The sequence below is a fragment of the Miscanthus floridulus genome, chromosome 9, assembly GCF_019320115.1.
Source record: "Miscanthus floridulus cultivar M001 chromosome 9, ASM1932011v1, whole genome shotgun sequence".
Classification (NCBI taxonomy): domain Eukaryota; kingdom Viridiplantae; phylum Streptophyta; class Magnoliopsida; order Poales; family Poaceae; genus Miscanthus; species Miscanthus floridulus.
The window spans coordinates 33,267,207-33,285,059 of NC_089588.1; the positions used below are offsets into that span (position 1 = coordinate 33,267,207).

Sequence of the window (17,853 nt, forward strand, 5' to 3'; positions counted from 1 at the left end):
CTGTGTTGACTTTATTCCTAACCTTGACTCGATTGGTGTTCCTGAATCGAGACATGAGGGGAGACTAAGTGGAAAGGGGACACTAGGGAGGAAAACATATATTGGTACGGATGATGATTATTTCAATAAAGCGCACTACACAGTTCTACAGAACTCCTCTTTGGTAGATCCGTATATTGAGACACACAAGGATCTCTTACGATCCGAGTTTCCAGGGAAGACTGAAGCTTGGATTACGCATAAGCACATGGAAACTTTCGGCGGTTGGTTGCGAAAAAAATGTCAAGGTGATGAGAGCATCCATGAGCAACTGTATTTATTGGCTATGCAACCATCATGGCATATCGTCACATACAAAGGGTACAAGATAAATGGGAACATATTCTACACAGTAGCCCAAGATAAAAGGAGTACCAACCAAAACAGTGGTGTCCGCATAGATGCCACAGACCCGAATGGGAATAAGCAGACATATTATGGATGCATAGATGAAATATGGGAACTAGAATATGCACCTACTTTGAAGATCCCATTGTTCAAGTGCCAATGGGTCAAGGTGACCGGAGGCGGGATAACAGTAGACAACGAGTATGGAATGACAACAGTAGACCTTAGTAATATTGGGTACAAAGACGAACCATTCATCCTTGCCAAGGATGTGAATCATGTGTTCTATGTCAATGATATGTCTACCAAACCAAAAAGAGGGAAAAACGATAATGACTCAACCAAAGAGCCAAAGCGCTATATAGTTCTTTCAGGGAAAAGAGTCATCGTGGGAATTGAGGACAAGTCGGACATGTCAGAAGAATATGAAAAGGATGACCGAATTCTGCCCTTCAAAGTGAACAAAGACCCTAGCATCTTGGTAAATGATGAGGACACTCCATGGTTACGAAGCGATCATAACCAAGGGACATACGTAAAGAAGAAGTTCACTGCTGTGCCCACTTGATGATATAGTGATTTAATATAGTGTGTGTTTGAGATATTATGTAATAATTGTGAATTCAGATGTTTATTATGTCATGTTTCAAATTAAATCAATGTTTGATTTGGTGGGATTTCTCTCTCAAAAAGGTAAATTAGGATACTGAGTGATGAAAAATTAAAATATTAACGTTAAAATGATGTGAAAACAAATTTTCTGTCCAAAACCAATAGTTTTAATAATTTTAATTAAATACTACATTTTTGCATTAACGAAATAATAAATATTAGTTACATTATGTTTTATAATTCTAACAAAAAATAAAAAAGTTAGGTTATAGATTTTTCCTATGTGCAATAAACAAAAAGAAAATTCATATTTTTAACAAAATAATTTTATGCCTTTTATTTAATTTACTATGTATTTAACAAAAACTATTGCATTTCTATTTTATTTAACAAGACTATTGCTTAAAACAGGCGGGAAACGAAACTGCAGGCCACCTTTACTCCCGGGTGGGAAGCCCACCCGGGAGTAAAGGTGGGCTGCAGTTTCGTGGCCCGCCAAAAAAACCCTTTACTCCCGGTGCGTGTTACCAACCGGGAGTAAAGGTATACCTTTACTCCCGATTGGTAACACGCACCTGGAGTAAATGTACCTTTACTCCCGATTGGTAATACGCACCGGGAGTAAAGGGTTTTTACTCCCGGTTGGTGGCTGGCACCGGGAGTAATTCTCTCTGATATATAACCTCCAGCGCCTGGCGCAGATCGATCCGCTCGTCTTCTTCCTCGTCGAACACCGCCGCCCTCTTCTTCCTCGCGTCGCGTCCGTTCGCCTTCCATGACACCGGCGCCGCCCTCTTCTTCCTCGTGCGGCCTCCACCACGCGCGCCCGTGCCCCTCCTCCGCGCGCGCCCGTGGCCCTCCACCGTGCCCTCCTCCGCGCCCGCGGCCCTCCACCACGCCCGTGGCCCTCCACCGCGCCCGAGGCCTCCACTGCCGAGCTCGAGGTGATATGTTCGTCAATCTCTTTGTACATTCATGAATCTACAGACAAATGAAGAATTTTTTCTATCTTCATAGATCAATGTTTGTTAACGAAATTTTATCCAAATATATTCATGTAGGGTCTTTTTTTTGAAGGATTTGTTGTAGGATATATAATGGTCAAATAGGAACTCAATTTGGATACCCAGTTTGTAAACTAAGTGTTTTTTAGTTTATAAAAAATATCACATGTGATGATGTAAGCAGTTTTGGTTGGACTTGCATGCATGGCTACAGACAAATGAAGGAAAACTTCAACGTTTCTTCATTTGTGAACTTTGAATATACAGATATAATATATTAATGTTGCTAAAGTAATATGAGCATTACATATTTTTTCCGAGAAGACTATCTTCAAACTTTATATCATAGCATCAGAGATCGCCTATAGAAGAAGAAAATAAATTCTTATCATTTCGGAAATAGTAATGGTTATATTAGCAATAAGACACATATACTTACATTTCATAATGACTTATACTTACATTATCAACATAGAATTTTCTCATATGATGAATGACTACATGGTTCACATGGTACATAGGATCACAACATCACGCACCGACACCGCCCCGGCCCGCCTCACGTCGTCGTCGTCGTCAGCACGCCGGCCCGCCTCACGTCGTCTTCGTTAGCACACCGGCCACCGCGCCGACACGTATATATACGTCATTTGTATTCATATGCATGTATATATACGTCGCGGAGCACCGCCGCCCTCGTTCGCCCATGCGTTTCTATGTATACGGCAGAGCACCACCGCCCTCGTTCACCCATGTGTACAGACATATATACAGCAGAGTGGAGCACCGCCACTCTTGTCACACCGCCCTTTCTTGTGGCCTAGTTGATCAACATTCGTATTATCGTTATCGTTAATGCTAAACAATCACACCAGGGCGAACCGCGCTGTTGATGTCACCGACGTGGTTCGCCCTAGTCACCGACGCAATTTGCCCTCGGCCGTTTATGTATAGCCCTAATTCGCCCTAGTACCGACGTAGTTCGCCCTAGTGTGGCGAATTGCGTCCGTGACCGAGGGGCAAGATTTAATAATGAGTATTGTTCGTAGATTTTACGCATGTAAGCAAAGATTTGACGTACCATATATTGGTTTTGTTTTTTGAAGCTAGATGGCCGACCCGAGAAACATGGATGAGGAGGAGTTGATGATGAATTTGATCAACACTGGCACTCAAGTTGCCGGCGATGATGGTGCTAAAAATAACGTGCAAGAGGATGCAGATGACGAGAGTCAGAACTTAGCTCTTGAACAAAATGAGCAACAACATATTGGCCAAGTATATATTTTTTATTATTAGCTATATATATTATCATATGTCTTATGTGTGCTCATGACATTAAAAATAATGTTTATGTTTTGTAGCCCTCTGGATCGACATCAACAACTACAATGAAGAGTAAAAATGTTCGAGGTCCCAAAAAGCTATTGGAGGGCCGCTTCATCATCTTGGAGTTCAATGTGGATACAGGAGAACCGGGGGGCCGAATAAAATGAAATTTGTGCACCATTGTGGTTACCTTGTATGGGACCGGCTCCCGATTAGTACCCGTGAATGGAAGAAGAAGACCAATGCTCCTCATATCAGTTTTGTCTCCAATCGTGACAAGGCGTTAATTTGGAAAGATGTCTTGGTACATTTCACGCTCCAAATAGATGGTTATGATGATATAATAGATGGTGATGAATTGAAGGAGTGAGTTAGGGATTGGGCAATGAAGAAGATGGCCACCCAGTTTCAGACTTGGAAGAAACACCTATACACGACGTATGTGAAGAAGAACATAGCACCAGATTTTACTGTCCCAGGCCCGATCTCAAAGTAGAGGCCCTATTGGGATGAGTTTGTACAGTACAAGACTTCGGAAGAAGGTGTGAGTCGGGTGATAAAGAACCAACGTAATGCCCAACAGAAGACATACCACCATACCTTGGGATCAGGTGGCTACCCGACTGCCATTAAGAAGTGGAACAAAATGGAAGCAGACCTTCTTGCCAAGGGTATCAGACCAGAATCACTCGAGTGGGGAGAACGTGCAAAGAATTGGTTTTTCGCTCATGGGGGAACACTAGACCAGGAGACAGGGAAGTGCGTTTATGGCACAAGACTGCAAGAAGCAGCAGAAAGATTGTTTTATGCTCAGAGAGCTACTGCTAGTGGTGCGTTCAGGCCCAACAGAGAGAAGGATGAGCTGACATACACCATCGGGACTATTGAACATGGTGGCCGAACTAGAGGCAAAGGAAGTGTCTCATGGGAGCATGGATTCTCTCAGGACAGACCTTCCTACATAAGTCGCCAGAGAAAGAAGGAAGAAGAGGCATAGCGGCTCTAGAGGTTGGAGGAACCGGTGCGTGAAGCACAGGAGCGGGAAAAAAACCTTGAAGCGAGAATGCAGGAGGAAATCAGAAGGCAAGTGCAAATAGCAGTGAGTGCAAGCAAGCAGGCATCAGAGCCAGGAATCAACATTAGCCAATCTGTTCAGTTGAAAAGCAGCTGCGCTTCCACGGAGATACCAAATCAAGGGGACACAGGACTGCGCTTCCCTGTGGATGACGTCACTGAACCTTGTATAACGTGTGAGCTACACATTCCAAAGGAGAATTCCACAATCAAGGTGGCTATCGGTCTTGTTAATCCTATCGACCGAACCAAGACACCAAGGATTCATGGGAATATAATCCAAGAAGGATATGCTACCATCTCGGTAGATAAAGCTGAAAAAGGTTATAGTGATTTGCCTCTTGACATTCCTGGAGGTGATGGCGAGAAGACTCTAGGAGAAGCGGAGAAGACATTCATTCTATGGCGCAAGTGCTACATCATCATTCCAGGGATGTCGGCTCCACCTCCTCCTGAACTACCTCACCATAGGTACGTGCGGATGAAAACACTACATCATTAATTTGTATTGGCTTAAATAATTAACAATCTGCTCATAATAATATGTCATTCCTTTTTTGTAGCAGATCCTCCCCCAACCTAAATCCAATTGTTCAATCGTCAGATCATCATAGTGCTCTGTATGATGACATTATGTTAGAAGACGAGGCTGCATCCACACCATCTCCAAGGAGGTCTCCAATGCCGCAGCCGCCACCTCCAAGGAGGTCTCCAATGCCGCTGCCAACACCTCCAAGGAGGTCTCCAATGCCTCCCCCACCCCCGCCTACCAAGAAGCCTAGCAAGAGGCCAGCCCCTCAAACGAAGAACCAGTCCCCGCCTGCAAAGAAAGCTACCATGAAACCAAGGGCTATTCCCAAAATAATATCTGAAGAGAAGGAAGAAGGAACTGATGCATATAAAAAAGACATGTCTAGATTCTATGACAAACTTAAAATGAATAAAGAAGCAAGGAGAAACTCGGAGAAACCGTACTTCTTCGTAGCTCTAGATATTCTAAGAAAAAAGGTGACTTCTTACCAGCAACAACAGCGGGAATCTCGTAAGCCGTCCAAATCAACGTTATCGGACTATGACCGCACTCTCACCAAGTCAATTGAGGCGGCACAGAAAAAGAAGCGGGCAGGGAAAGGAGTTGCCCAACTCGGACAACAAGCGCACCAATCAATCCCCCCGCTAGTTGTTGGTAATGAATATGGTTCGAATTTAGGATTAATGCATCAGGCAAACATACCTCCGGATGTCGATTTGGATCACCTTGGTGAATTTCTTGATGAGACTGGTCTCGACCTTTACCAGATATTTGGTGATGGAAACATTGAGAGTGCGGCGGAGGTTGATATTTGGAAGAAAAAATTTGTACTAGGCCAGAGTCTATACAACCCTCAAGCCTTATGTGATCTGGGGACGCAAATGTACCTGCTAAACAAGTGGTACATGCAGGCGTCTACCAGTGGAGACTTCTGCGTTGGTGTCAGAATTAGAGACGAACATTGGTTCCATGGCGATAATGTTATGTATGTTGACTTTGCAGAATTTCATCAACTATGCCACCTGACCTCTCTGGACAAAGTTATTATTAGCTGCTATTGCCTGTAAGTAATAATTCTTTCGATCTATTATTAAACTCATCATATGTGTGTATATGCATATAAATTATCCTAACAAGTACTATATATATGCAGATTTACAATGACAGAGCTCAGAAAGGAAGGCTGCAATGAAATTGGTTTTGTTGATCCCCATATAGTATTCAAAGACCCAATTACTCCAAAGACTAATTGGAAGAATGGGTCAGAGAGTAACCTCATGAACTTCTTAGTGAACCAACGCCACAAGAAGGATATACTCTTTCCCTATAACTTCAAGTGAGTGTTAATCATGTCGATCATCCTTAATGGCTCATATGTTGATTCTAGTTAATTAATGAGTATTATGCGTTATATCCTATAAACACATGCATCAATCACTGGATATTGATGGACATCGATCTGGTGAAAAGTCACTTGATAATCTATGACTCGATGAGAAAACCACAACAAGACTACCAAGATATGATAGATATTATCCAGAGGTAATTTTGGGATCTCTAGCAACTATATACACACAAACATGATGATTAACTATATCTGATGATGTGGTAAATTTTTTATTGGGCAGTGTTTGGAAAACCTTTATTGAGAAGCAACACATGGAAAAATGCAAAGCGCCACTGAATGTAATCCCTTTGAAAGTAAGTCCCCTGAATCGCATCATCTTTATTAATTAAACATATAGCCTTCACCGGATCACCAGATTGGATGACAAATCTTTTTCTCGTAAAGTGGTGTCTGAGGCAGGAACAGGGGAACAACTACTGTGGTTACTATGTTTGCAAGTTTATCAAGGTGCTCTCCCAAAGAACTCCTACAGAGAGACTCAAAGTACGTTAAAAATACACCATATATTCATTTAATTATTATTATTGATTGTGTTACTATGTCTTTATATATATATATGTACATATATTAATTTATTTTCCTCTAATTCAAACCTGTAGACTCGATGGTTGGAGGAAAAGGTCATACGGCAAGACCAAATCAAAGCAATTCAAGAGTCTATAGCCGGATTTTTTAATGAGCAGGTCATCGATTCTAAGGGCGAGTTCTACTTCGACCCAACACTGCCATTGAAGCCAAGCTAGAGGATGAGAGGAAACTTGTTATGTCACAACAACTGTAATGCAATCTTTTGTAATATATGCACATGAAATAATATAATGTAAAATACACATATGCATGCATGCATGTAAATATATATATGATGCATGCATGCATATATATATATATATATATATATATATATATATATATATATATATATATATTTCTATGCTTGAATTGTGTGATTTAATACGTTCATTGTGCTTGAACTGAAACATACTATACGCGCGTATAAATGTATAATTAGCAGCGTACAATACGACTTTGAAAACCTATTTTGAAAAGAAAACAAAAAAATGAAAAGAAAAGAAAAAAAGAAAAAAACCTTTAGTCCCGGTTCGTATTACCAACCGGGACTAAAGGTGCCGGCCATCGTGGCATGTCAGGAGGCACCCTTAGTCCCGGTTGGTGTTACCCACCGGGACTAAAGGTCCTCCGTTAGTCCCGGTTCCTGACCCGGGACTAAAGGACCCCCCTTTAGTCCCGGATGCTTGCTCCCGGGTGGGGAACCGGGACTAGAGGGGGTTCCCCACCGGGAGTAAAGCTCGGTTCTCTACCAGTGACTCTCACGAAAATCAGTTTTCATGGCGGGATTTAACTCACCCTCATGAAAAGCATTAATTTTATGAGGGTTCATTTTCAACACTCATGAAAATACTTTCCTCTCACGAAATTTCCATTTTCTGGTAGTGAATAGAGATATCCACGAGGAGGAATGTGTACTCGGGTAAAAGCATTAGTGACCTTGGCATCCATTGGCGACGTAAGGGTTGCCGTCGTAGCCCTTGGAGCAGTGGCACGTAAAGCCTCCATTCTCTTGTCGGCAGTCAGTGTTCTCACTCTTGCAAAGGCGGCTGGACACGTCCCATGGGCACTTGCCTGAGTTGTCGGCAGCAGGCGCGACAAGCCTTGTTTAACGGCCCATTGTAGAACAACGGGAGATGACATGTAACCGATCCTCTGATCATACATGTTGAAGATCTTGTACCACTGATCAGCCAACCCCGCCTCCGAGATGAACGCAAATGCGGACTTCAGCATCAAATTACCATAATCATGGCTAACGTTCCCTAGAGCTTTGAATTCCACTATGGCCATGTTTAGTTCCACCAAATTCCCAACTTTTACATTATGTAAAAAGAAGATTCCCCGTCACATCAAACTTGCGGTACAAGTATGGATTACTAAATGTTGACGAAATCAAAAATTAATTGCACAGTTTGGTTGTACTTTGCCAGACGAACGTTTTGAACCTAATTAGTCAACGTTTGCTACAGTGTTTCAGGCGGCGCCAACTCGGCGCACCTAAACGAGGCCTATCTTGGGCTTGCTACCTGCAGGGATGGGCGCATGGCAGCAGCCATCGTGGCCGGAGCAGTACCTGCGGTGGCTTTGTGTTGGGACCGGTGGCCCGCCGGAGCTGCAGATACCGGCTGATGATACTGTTGGTGGTGCGGCTGCTGCTGCTTCCGTTTCTGTACTCCCCATGGAGGCTGGCACGCACGTCCCACCTGGAGATGAAGATGAACTCGTTCCTGGTCGACAGAGCATAGGGCTCGCCGATGTCTGGGAGGCGAACGTTAGCTGAAATAATTTGTCCGATGACGATATCGTCTTCCATCTGATCGACTTCGGTCGTCCAAGACGAATGTCTGCTGTGATGGATGACGCGCACTGTGGAGTTGCGCAATGAGATGTGGACGACCTGGAGGGTGCCGTTGCCGTTGCCGTCCCCTCCCAGAAGCAGCCGCGGGGGACTGTGGCGCGTGTCGCAGGTGAGGTTGAGCACCGGCCAGTAGCAGCCGGGGTGCCCAAAGCCGAAGGGGTACGGCACGCTCACGTCGCCGCAGCTAGTGCTGCAGTTGGGCATCCCTGTCGTCGGCACCGGAGCCACCGTAGGCGACAGCGCGTCTGCTGCAAGTAAATCAATGTAAGATACCGCTGCGCCTGTGTGTGCATCCAGTGTGACTCCGGGGTGCTTTTGTACTTAATTAATACTGACCTTTGTTGAAATTATAATCGACACAACCACCTTCGACGTCGGGTTCGCCGTAAGTTCCTTGCGGGCACTGACAATCATATGACCCGATCGCGTTGATGCATACACCGAAGCACACTCTGTCTTCACCCAGCAACTTGCACTCGTCCACATCTGGAGCCAGTTAACCCACCAATTGACACATGATGGAAATAAATAAGACTAATAATCCATTATCGTGATTTTGCAAGGACCCCTAATATTAAGCGATATAAATGTTAAATTCACTAGAGTCCATCAACATATGCTCTTGCATGTGCTAAAATCTCATGAGATATAAGCATTATGTATTACTATTCGATAATACCTATAACTAATAAAAATTACTTATATTAAGTTTTACGCTTTATCTCCTTGTTACTTTGTGTGTAGTCACTATTTAGTTCAGTTGTGATCCTAACGACTACTAATCTTTATATTTTGACATCTATCCATATTTTTTTTCTTTGCAAGGCATCTCCATGTATGTTTGAATATATAGTCAAAACCTTAGCTTAAACCATATTTTTCTGATGCCATCAATATAGATTTTAATTTTAAAATTTTAGTCTTATTATAGTTACTATACATTTTTTACCCTAAAGAGTAGCCAAAACTTTTGTACTTATTTTATACTTTATTAACTCTTCTTTTTTATTTTATTGACAATAAAGATTTTATGCCATAGATTGCACCCTTGAGTACTACAATTGCACACCAGTCATTTATAGATGCACCATATCACTTAAGATCAGCGATCAAGCTTGAAGTGAGATGTAAGATAGGATAGCAGCGATAACCTCAGGAGGATAGTATTATTTATTGGAAATAAATCTCAAATACAAGTTATTACAACCACCATTAGTCTGTATTAACCTCCACAGTTTCTCAAGATGTTTGAATTTTTCTTATTACATAATTATATACCCAATAATGTTTCTTTATTCTAACAAAGAGTTCTTACAATTATACTATTAATATAGACATGTAAAATATTTTAGTTAAATGTATGCACAAATACAAAATATTTTTTATACAATTATATGTCACAATTATTAATATAATTTTAAATGATTTGTTACTATCATTAGTAAATTAGTCAATATTTTTCATGACATATAAAACATAACATGTATATTTATTGCTCATGCATGCATATGTATTTGATCTGCATTTTGGCAAAACATGTAAATATATTAATATTAATAGAAGTGGGTAATATGATAACATTGTGGTTATTTAAACATTTTTTTGTAATAAAAAATGTTGGTAATTCATATGTAGATTTGAGAGGATATTTTAATTTTTTAATATTCAAAGAAGTTGTAATTACGACACAAATTTAAGAGCTTAAGTAAATTATGTATCAACTATAGGTGGGTAAGTATAGGAAAATTTAGGGTTACCTTAAATTATATTCATAATTGGTGGGTAATTTACATACATATTCATAGATCACCTTATGTTTTTTTTGCATTTATTAATGTGAGCAATTATTTAGGAAAAAACAGATCAAATGGTTACTATTATCAATAATGATTAGAGTATGTTTACAAATTGTCCATATGATTGTGGTTTTGATGAGAATTTATAAGATATATTTTTTTCTAGCATTTCTTGTGCTCACAATTTAATAAGTGATTGGCTAAAATAAATAGTGCTCGACTTTCCTATAAACACCAAAGCATACTTCTAAGTCAAACAGCATAAGTTAAAAAAAAATCCGTGTAGTTTAACATGTGAACTACATACTATAAATGTATTTCTCATATATTCAATTTATAAATATAAATCTTATGTTGGTAGCCAGTGTAATTTTTTTTAAAGACCACCAAGGGAATGAAGTTCTTGAAGTAAAGAACACGATATGAATATGTTTGCTAAGCTTTAGCCCGTACGGGAGTGGGAGTATGAGTTGACCATTTGACAGCCACCGGCGATGTAAGGATTGCCTCCATAGCCGACCTCGCAGTTGCATATGTAGCCAATGATAAAGGCGGTGCAAACGCTGTGTTTGCTCTTGCAGACCGCGCGGCGTACGTCTTGGGAGCAGGTCTCATTGTAGTGGTAGATGTCGAGTCGCGGCAGGTTCCGCGTGATCTTCCACTCGAGGAGAAGGGGAGCCTCCTGGAGCTCGTGGGCGCCCAACAGCTCGCTCTGGTCGACCCACCCCTCCTCCGCGACGAACACGTTCACCGGCGCAAGCTGCTGCTCCGCCGTGTGGTTCCCGCCGTGGATCCACTCGGCCTGTACTTCTCTGGGCCGTGTACCGGCGGTGAGGGTTGCCTGACAGCTGTCCATGTTGGTTTTGCAACACCTCCCGCCCCAAGTTGCTGCAGAAGGTTGTGCAGCCGCCGACTATACTTTGGGTTTTGTCCCCAAACTCAACGATGAGCGTCGCCATCACGCTACAGTGTTTTGGCGAGCCAGTTGACGCCATTGGACATCCGTCAACCCTGGAAGCTTCACCTACCCTAGGCGATGCTCTAGCAACTAAAAATAAAGGGAGGAAGAAGACGAGGCGAGCATGGCCATGGTAGCGCGCATGGCGGCGGCGCGGTCGGCTCACGGCGGTGGACTCGCGTTCCTCCCCCGGCGGGGCTGGCATTGGCCAAAGGCCAGCAGCTACAGCATCCACAAGGTCTAGCGACTACGGAACGGTAGAGAGAGTGAGCGGTGTAGGCGTGAGGTGGCCTGGCCACGGCGAGCTCGAACTCGGCGGCGCTCTGTGGTCGTGGCGACGGTGCGGCGATGGCCCTAGGGGCTTTACCTATGCTCAAAGAGCGTTGCTAGCGGGTCGATGGGGTAGCGCGCGATGCGGCGGAGTTGTGGGCAAGACGAATCAAACAGCGGTGCTACGGTGGTGGTGCTTGGCCGGCGAAGGCACGACGGCGGCGGCGCTACTGCTTTGCTCCGCTCTGGAGCGGCGCGTGGGCGAGAGAGAGAGAGAGAGAGAGAGAGCGAGAGAGTGAGTGAGCGCGTGAGGGTGTGGGTGACCGAGTGCTCTCCCTTTTGACGCGGCAGGGCGGGCCGGCGCCGGCGTATGGCCGCCAATCGGCACGCGCGGCCTGCGCCTGGTTGGCCACCACAGCGTGTGGCGAGGTTGGTTCAGGCCTAAAAACAGCGTCTGAAACCCAATTTTGGAACCACTAGAACTCCTAAACCGTGATGAATTTTGGCAAACCAACTTCACCACATTGTATAGTTACAGGAGTACTCCAAGTTTTCTTAAAGAAGTTTGGCCAAATTCCAAATGGTTTTCAAACTAAAAATCCCCAAAGTGTGCTACATGAAAACTGTAAGTCAGCCTAGGACTTAGAAAAATTTTCAAGTTTCAAAACAACATCAAGTTGATTTTTGGAAGCCCTATTTGACCAACTTAGGCACTGATTTAGCTCTTAACCCTTAAACAAAGTTTGTTCTACATGACCTAAACTACAACTTTTATTTAGGTCCCACTGTCATGCAAGCTCTTTAAGTAATTAGTCAAGTTAGGTCAAACAATCAACTTAATAAAGGCATTTCTAGTAATACTAACACTTAGAAGCATTTTTGGACCAACTCATGAATATAAGCTTGGTTCCATTTTCCATCCTAAGGGTGTCTAAGTTGTTTTAGTGACCAAACAACAATCACTTGCATTAGCCAAGCATGATCACAAGCATATACATGTATAATTAAGCATCACATGTGATAACATAGAGTGAATGAAAGGAAATTTTCATTTGCAAATGCTCTTGAATGAATGGGTGATGCTTATGCTCATGCAATGCAAGTGCAAAATGCAAGCTTAACACTAGGGTGTTATAGTCCCGTATTTGGAAATCATTTTCGTTGAAAGTGATTGGAACCAATGACCAGGCTTGCTCGTAATCTCTTCTGGCTCTTTTTGCTTTCGTGCTCCTGGTTGGACCCACCTGTTATGGCAAAAATGTGGCCATGTGATGGGAGTATGCTATTTACGGTTTGGTTTCCGTGCATGTTTTCTTGCTTTCCTTGCTGCTGTTGACTTGACTGCTATTGCTCTCGATGTACCGGCGAGGATACCACTACTGACTGGAGCGGATATTGGGGCAACTACTGATAGGGCTGATACGCTTGATGATGCTAGGCAAGAGGTCGCGGAGCTTGGCCTTGCAAAAATGTTGGCTGTTGTACTAAGCCGCATCCTAGCGGATAGTGAGACTGGCGGCCATAGTATTGGCTATGCATGCTATCGACGCGCGGGGCATTGTGATAGATGTGCTTTGGTGCTTCGCTGCTTCTGGAGGTTTCGTCCTTCTCCTTGAGCTCTTTCGCCATCTTGTTATACTTGCAATCTCTGGTTGTATGACCGGCGTTTTCACCGCATACGGCGTAATATGGTGATCTTTGGCCTCTGCTTCTTCCCCTGTTATCGCGTCCTCCTCTTGTGCCTCGTCCACCCCAGCCACCGCGTGAGTTTTGATCGAATGGGCGTGGCTGAGGCTGCTCTGGCACTAACTGGCCTGATTCCTCTTGCAAGTTATTGATTGCGCGGTAGGGCCTCACGTTTCGCTGGTTGGGTGTCTGGCGTGGTCTTGGTACTTTTGGGGTTTGCCCTAGCTAGCGCGCGGCCTTTCGTCATTTGAAATCATCGTCTGATCTGGCGTACTGACCCATTATCTCGAATAGCTCTTTGACTATTGTGGGAGGCTTTGTGGATAATTTAGCAGCGCATTGCCCTACCACCAGCCCTTCAATTGATGCTGCGATGACAGTTGCTTCCGTCACATTTGGCACTTGGGCTTTGACTTGAATGAATCTCTCGAGGTACTTGGATAGGGACTCGTCATTTTGCTGAATGCAATTTAAAAGATCTCTCGTGGTTTTCGCACCAGGCTGGTAACCTTGGAATGTTGCCAATAACTTTGTTTTTAATTGCTACCATGAGTTAATTGATAGCGGTTTGAGCGATGTGTACCAGTCGTGAGTGATGTCCTCAACTGCCATTATGAGTGATTTTGCCATGATTTGTGCGTCCCCGCTAGCCGAAGATACTATAGTTTTGTAGCTTGCAATGAATTTTCTTGGATTAGTTTTCCCGTCGAAAGCTGGGATGCGTGGTTTGTACCCGATCGACCATGGGTGCAACTGCAACTCTCTTGCCAGCGGAGAGTTGGAGTCATATAATTCTGAGTCTCCCTCTTGCTCGGGTGCTTTGGGGATTACCACATTTCCACCTGGCTGGACGATGCCTACCGCTCCTGCCCTCTACAATCTCTGAATTTCTCGGACCAACCTTTCCCTTTCGCATTCGGCCTGTTTGAATACTCGTTGGGTCTGCTCGGCCCTATTTCTTGCTGCGGCTTGCTGTACCAACTGGTCCCTTTCGTGTTGTAACCTGATGATATCTTGCTGAAACTAATCGAGTTTTCTCAGGTCTCTAGCTTGCTCGATGATTTCACTATCTTCGTCTTCTTCCCGTACTTCATTTCTGTCTTGATCAAGCTGGACTTCATAAACTACACCATCAGGCATCTCCTCTCAACCGATGGGAGGCACCGTGTTGTCTCCCATTGTCTGGCGTGCTGGTGGTTCCGTCGTTGCTGCTGCTGCGCCATCTTGCGTGGCTGTCTCTGCAGTCGCAACGGTCGCTGCCTTGGATTGCTCCACTCTATCCGCCGATGGTTTCGGCGCCTTGTTTTATGGTGGCATGATAAGCTCGAGCGACAACAACAGTGGGCGCCAATGTTGTTTTAGGCCGTAACCTTAGAACCCCGTGTTGTCACCCAAACTACTGCCAAAACCGAAATGAACAGGTGGCAAAAAGGTCACTATTCTGTGTTTATAGGAAAGTCTCCCGCGCTTCTGTGTTTTTTTTTCTCCATTTTTTTCCCTTCCCTTTATTTTTCTTCTCTCCTCTCTCAAACCTTCATCTCTTCTCCTCACCGCGTGCTTGCTGTTCTTTGTTCTCCTCACCAGCACGAAAACACGCGCGACCCCGCGGAGCTCGCGACCCGCCTGCCTCCTTGCGCGGCCGTCTCTCCCGGCGCCGGTCGGGTCTGCCCGGCTGTTCCGCGTCGCCGTCCGCGAGCACGAGCTCCATCCGGCGGGTTCGCGCGCCTGCTCCCCAAGATCCAATCGCGACTACATCATGTCAAAATTGGCCGGCGGCGCCCCCCCGCTCCCCGAGGATCTCGTTTTCTGTGAGATCCTGACGCGTCTGCAGGCGAAGCCCCTCCTCCGGTGCCGCGCCGTCTGCCGCTCCTGGCGCCGCCGCCTCACCTCCGACGCCAAATTCCTCCTCGCCCACCACCGCCGCCAGCCCTCGCTCCCGCTCGTCACCTCCGGTGACAGGTCCACCGAGGAGAGAAGGATCGACGCCCTGGACCACCGCACCGGCGAGCGGCGCCCCGTCGCGCAGACGACGGGCGGGACCGGCGGCGCCGAGGACAACCTGCAGGTGCTCGCTTCCTGCGACGGCCTCCTCATCCTCCTCGCCAACGGCGGCCTCCAGATCTGCAACCCGGCGACCCGCCAGCGCGCGCCCCTCACGCTGCTCCACGGCGCCTCCTGCATCTCCGCGCTCTACCCTCACGGCCCGTCTGGATCGTACCGAGTGCTATGCTGCTTCAAGAGAGCCGAGGACGGCCACGCTGTGTACCACGTGCACACTGTCGGGTCCGGCGAGCTGAGGCGCGTCGGAGATCCTCCCGCGCCGTGGGCGTCAGGAGATATGGCAAGGGCGATGCCGGCGATAGCATCGTTTTACCCGCCCGTCCTAGCAGACGGCAGGATCTACTGGGAACCGGTAAGGCTGCCCGGTGGCAACGGCAAGGGCAACAACATGCTCGTGTTCGACACCATGGCCGAGTCCTTCCAGCATTTGCTGTCGCCCGTCGACGGTGGTGCATCTCTTGAGCTGTTTGAGATGAGCAATGGTGCTCTTGGATTGTACGACAACCATGGCGGCACGGCTGATCTTTGGGTGCTGCAGGATCACAAGAGCTGGACTTGGTCGTTGAACAACCGGATCAAATTTCCGGCAGATGTTCTTTCTGTGATGCCAGTACTGGACCCAGAGGGAGATGTGCTCGTCCTTTCTCTCAGAGGGGAATCAAGCTTTGAGTGCCAACATCTGCAGCACATCTCTGGTGGCAATGGCAGTTTGTTGGCACGGTATGAATGGAATTATTCTCTGAATCTTTGGAGGCACAGGTTCAAAGAAAGTCTTGTCCGCCATGACTTCTTCTCGATGGGAGGAAATGCTGGTCGTGTTGATGAAAAACCACTGTTTGATGGTTTGTCAACCGTGGCGCTGGTTCGTGATGATAATTCTGAGCCGCATTGACAAAAAAAAAGGTATGAATCCGTGCTAGCAAAGCTGTTGCATCTCAGCAGGATGGAGTCACTCCTGTGATGATTCTGAACTGTCTAGTAATAACAGCACTGGAGATTAGTAATAACCTGAAACTATTCCTCTAGTCTGGTATTTATTTCCCTTTTCACATGAGCCATGAACACTCTTTATTTTGGTTATGTCATGCCTTTTTAACCTTGTGTCTTTTATTTATAATAACTTGCAAGTATCTCTGGTAATATTGATGCTGCATAGAGATTTCAATAAGCTGATATGTCTGCCTCTCTGTGTAAGCACACAATTTCGATTTTGTATTTCTTTGCTGTGCAAAGTCTGGGTAGGGCGCAAAGTATCCAATAAGAAACAAAAGTACAATGAGTAACCTGCAACCATTGCCTCTAGTTTCAGGTGCCTTTTTCCCGTCTTCACTTGAGTTATGAACACATGATGAACGTGCAGAATAAAGTGGTTATGTTGTGCCTTTTTTAGCCTTGTAACCTTTGTTTTTAACTGGTAAGTAACTCTGGTAATCAATTGATGCTGCAAAGGGATTTAGATAAGCAACTCCCATTGTAAACTTCTCTACTTGGATTTCTTCATTAGGCCTTTTCCCTATTTGTACTAGTTGTGTTTAGCGCATATTTTCCATTTGTGCTACTCCTGGCATACACCTTTTGCTGTTCTTGTCTTTCTTTCTTTTAGTATAAGCTTTTTTTTAATGTAAAACCATATATTATACTTTAAAAGCTTTGAGCTACCTAATTGTGTTGTGAGTGAAATTAGTGCTTGACTAGAAATCATGCGCAACATTGCCGCGCGGATGATCCTGTGTCGGGCCAGCACCAGCCTGCAATACTTCAGCCAGCCGCTGCAGGCGAACAGGACCGGATTCCATACACATTGTGTATAGCCTGGTTGAGGAAATCATTCTCAAGAAAGGATAATGGCTATATCAACTAGAATAGAGAAAAGGAAGTTCAGAATACGTGGTAGGCCTAGATAGTATAGCGATTTAGAAGAACTCGTGATAACCAAAGAAGACATGTCAACATCTCATTGATCTGATTTTGTGTATATTGCAGTATATACGACGAACACCACGGGGCCCCACATGGAGATACACAAAGGTGCTAGAACTCCTATATATAATGACTGCAGCATGCAATAGCTATATAATCCTTATGTTCCAAGTCTGTCTTCTATTTCCATGTTCCTGCTTGTTGAATAGTCGCTGCAAGTGTGTAACTGGGAAAAACAATCAGAATATGTTTTTTTTTTGGCTGTATGCCTATACTGAGTTTCAATTATGGGCAGTATACTTTAGGTTTACTCAATCAGAACTATGGAGATTGGAGAATAGGATAAGCGTGATACATTTGTCTCATGTGGAAGGGAACTTTGCTAATA

At 44.8% G+C, this 17,853-nt stretch overlaps 1 protein-coding gene and 1 pseudogene across 4 annotated transcripts; one reads left to right on the forward strand and one right to left on the reverse strand.

The window, feature by feature from the left end:
* The window catches only part of LOC136479624 (wall-associated receptor kinase 2-like), a 39,419-nt pseudogene extending 27,993 nt beyond the window's left edge, over window positions 1–11,426 (reverse strand).
* Window positions 11,427–15,030: 3,604 nt separating this feature from the next.
* Window positions 15,031–17,853, forward strand: LOC136481694 (F-box protein At3g07870-like). Of its 4 annotated transcripts, XR_010764819.1 has the most exons (3): window positions 15,031–16,448; window positions 16,849–16,959; window positions 17,529–17,853. XR_010764819.1 is itself a non-coding variant. In XM_066479015.1 (2 exons), the coding sequence occupies exon 1, from the start codon at window positions 15,241–15,243 to the stop codon at window positions 16,435–16,437; it is 1,197 nt and encodes a 398-aa protein (XP_066335112.1). In that variant the 5' UTR covers window positions 15,031–15,240; the 3' UTR covers window positions 16,438–16,448; window positions 16,849–17,853. The 4 variants fall into 4 exon arrangements, 2 of the variants coding, with proteins under 2 accessions (XP_066335112.1, XP_066335111.1); XR_010764818.1 differs by having other exon boundaries at window positions 15,031–17,435; XM_066479015.1 differs by having other exon boundaries at window positions 16,849–17,853.